This window comes from Cyprinodon variegatus, unplaced genomic scaffold, assembly GCF_000732505.1.
Source record: "Cyprinodon variegatus isolate N-32 unplaced genomic scaffold, C_variegatus-1.0 Scaffold862, whole genome shotgun sequence".
Lineage (NCBI taxonomy): Eukaryota > Metazoa > Chordata > Actinopteri > Cyprinodontiformes > Cyprinodontidae > Cyprinodon > Cyprinodon variegatus.
The window spans coordinates 105,452-108,959 of NW_015151315.1; the positions used below are offsets into that span (position 1 = coordinate 105,452).

Sequence of the window (3,508 nt, forward strand, 5' to 3'; positions counted from 1 at the left end):
ATAATGGACTATAGCCTGCTGCATGATTTTTTCACTGTAATTTTTGGGGTGTCTTTGAATTCAGCGCTCTGTAGGTTGATCATTTTCATTGATCATTTTCATTGATCAACAAGCACCATCAGCCCTCACTGCTGGTGCTTGTTGATCAGTGACCCCCGGGTGGGGTAATGACCCCTGACCTCTGGCAATCACTGGTCTAGACCGTTTAAAAACAGCCAAAACACGTTCTTATTCAAAGATCTTTTCAAATATATAATACTGTTTGAATCACTGCATTTCCTCACCGTCTTGTAGTTTTTTTTAATGATTATGCTTTAAGATACAATGAAAACAGCTTTTTTATTTGGGATTTTGTGTTTGCCAGGATCTTTTCCCTTCATGTGCCTCTGGACTCCAAGATCTTGGTAGTTCTTGTCCATAAAGCATCTCCTGGAATCACCATCTCTCTGCAGCTGCAGACGACGGACGTCTCCTACTGCTCCCACACTGATAACCATGAGGTCACATGTGAGTCTAATTTAAAACGTCCCATAAAAAAAGTATTTTTCTTATATTTTCTTATATGTGGGAATACAACTAGTGTTTTTTTCAGTCTGTTTTGAACTTTTAGCTGATAAATGTTTTTTCCACAGTATCCAGTACGTCTCCCTCTGAACCTCATTTAGCGGAGCTGATCTCTGAACTGTGTGGAAACGGGAACCCAGAGGGGTGGACTGTTGGGTAAGGCTCACTGACGGTGGACTACATGACAGTTCAGCTTCATTCTGCAGGATAAACATCTGTCCTTTCTATGGTTCTGATGTTGCTTTGCCAGATGTTCCCAGCTGGAGCTTCACAGCTGCGTTCTCAGAGAAGTGTGCGTCCTTATTCATCAGGACGCAGGCGCTCAGGACAGCCACTTCAAATGCAGGGTTGGAGAGATTATGGTGAGACAGGAACTATTTTCTTTACCATTAATTATCCAAATAATCCTGAGAATCAATAGAAAACATAAAAAGATCATTTATAAAATGGGAAAAAAAACGGGTCTAGACCGGTTTGTCTTGGTCTCTGGTCTCAATCTCAGCCTTGACAGACTGTATCATTACCAGTTCAACACTTTCTAATTTTGTTACAAAAAAAAAATAGATACAAAACATAACTTATATTCTGGCTGCTCTAGGGAGTATGATATAAAAGTTTCACGGCTCCACATTGAAATCTCACTGAATCAGCTGATAAATAGGAATAATGAGACTGCTTTCATGAAGACAAACACAACATCCGATCTCAGCTTTGCTATTTTAGGTCGACTCCAAAACATGGAATCCATTATCATGGGTTTAATATATAACCTAATGTTATTTATCCTTAATGCTGGAATATTGGTAGTAAACTGGTTTTATTTCTGCTGCCAGCGTTAACTATGGTTAGTGGAATATTCAGGAAAAACCAGACGACAGTGAAGCGCTGGAGACATTTTATAAATTATTCAATTAAAAATCAAAGTTAATTTATATAGAACTGTACAACAACACCAGGAAGACCAAAGTGCTTCACAGAAAGATTAAAAACATTGCAAAAAAAAAAGTAGAAATGTCAAAAAACGTGCAACTAGAACCAAAATGTGTCCTAAGCATTAAAAGCCACAAAAAAAAAAAAAAGAGTCTTTAACCTGGAATTAAAAAGGTTCAGATCTGTGAGAACCCGCAGACCGAGGAGCAGGTTGTTCCCTTGTTTAGGTGCAGTGAGTGACCACAAAGGAACGATCGCCCTGCTGTTTATACCGGGACCTAGGGACGTCCAGAACTCTTCTGGGGCGGTGTACGGTCAACATCTGGGTTAAATATAATGAAGCAAGACCATGAAGGGCTTTATTTATTATCGACAGTTTAATTGCATAATTAATGAGAATCATATTTTATTAGCAGGAATAAATATGTTTTATCCTTTCTTAACCTTGAAAGGAATCAAAACTGCTTGCTTTAAAGATCCAGTCCGATTTTAATTGTTGAGCACTTATAAAAACATCCAGAGCTGACCGTGTGATGTAAAGAAGACAGAACAGCTGAAACATGGGTAAACGTAACTTTCCCACAATCAAGTCCATAAAATGAGGTAAAAGATAATAAATGGAGAAAATACAGTCCACTGTCTTGCTAGGTGTTAAAAGCCAAAGAATAAAGGTGATTTAAAACCAGTCAGAGAAGATGTCACCATTAAGATGTCGTCTTTATTCTCATATTTTTTTGTTTGGTATGCATGTTCTTCTGTTCTTGTGGCTTTAACAGTTTAGTTAAAATAAAAACAAAAATGTTTCTGTCAGGTCCTGGATGTGGACTCCCTGCAGCCGCCCAGTGACCCTGTGGAGGATCTGCGCATCGATGACGTGGTGTGGCTGCGTGGAGACGCTAAATCACCAGAGGGCGCCTCCCCCCGCCTCCGCCTCAGCGCTACGCTACGCTGGAACTACCCGCTTCAGTCTGTGCGCCACTTTAAGGTGTACTGGCGAAGGCTGAGAGGACCTGATCCGAAAACCCCTCATGGTCAGCTGGAGCTGGTGGCGTGGGCGTACTCCAACCAGTTCAGGGTGACGGAGCTGGTGGTGCCAGAGCCGCCCTGCGTGTTGGAGCTGGTGGTGGAGCCGGTAGACAGGAAGGGCTTCCCCGTCCCTGAGAGCCTCTGGGGAAGACGAAAGTTCAGCTACTCAGAAGAACCTTAACCTCCCGCTGCTGCTACAGGGAAACCTGTTCAGGATCAGCGTCGACTAAAAGTCTCTTTTGTTTTAAAAGAGGATGGTATAAAAATCCCCATCCTTAAGAAATATTGAAGAAAAGATGTTTTTTATAGCTATGAAACAGGCTGAGAGGATGCGAGTGTGTAACAGCAGAATTAATGAAATGATGACAGCAAAGAAACTTCCAAGACTAGTCTGGAGGATTTCAATGAAGGAATGTGAAACTATATAATCCAAATCAGATGTTTGAAACCTGTTTAATGATCATTAAGAATATTTGTGAGAAAATGTCCAAAGAAATAGGCTATGATCTCATTATTCCTCTGATCTACAGAACAGGAATGTAATCAACTTAAATTCTGACCGCATGCATGTCTGTTCGTCTGCAAGTCATTGGAAATAAAAATTAATTTGAATCAAGCACGTGTTTGTTTGTTTTTCTTTATTTGTTTTATTTATATAAATTTAGATCAGTTCAGTTTTTATTTTCTGAATTTGTACATGTTTTTACAATACCAGGAGAAGCTATGATGTTGAAAAACGGATCAAATGTTGGTAAAGTAGCCAAAAACTATACAAGTAAAAGGTTTCACAAACATAAAAAACTTTTAATTAAGTATTTAGTTACCTTAGTAGTGAGTAATCAGAAGAAATGATTTAATATTTTATGATTATTATGTTTTAAATATGAAAATATTAAGTTTTGTACAAATACTGGTAATTAAAATACTAAAAAAACTAAATTATTAAAAAGTAGAATTAATTCAGAATATATAATATAAACCTTGTGAA

At 38.6% G+C, this 3,508-nt stretch overlaps 1 protein-coding gene across 1 annotated transcript in view; it reads left to right on the forward strand.

Annotated features, from left to right (window-relative positions):
• engase (endo-beta-N-acetylglucosaminidase) overlaps positions 1-3,126 on the forward strand; it is a 31,507-nt gene extending 28,381 nt beyond the window's left edge. The window contains exons 11-14 of the mRNA XM_015397427.1: positions 365-507; positions 633-720; positions 815-926; positions 2,306-3,126. Coding sequence (XP_015252913.1) covers positions 365-507; positions 633-720; positions 815-926; positions 2,306-2,701 — 739 coding nt within the window. The 3' untranslated portion in view covers positions 2,702-3,126. The remainder of the gene's footprint in view (positions 1-364; positions 508-632; positions 721-814; positions 927-2,305) is intronic.
• Positions 3,127-3,508: the final 382 nt, after the last annotated feature.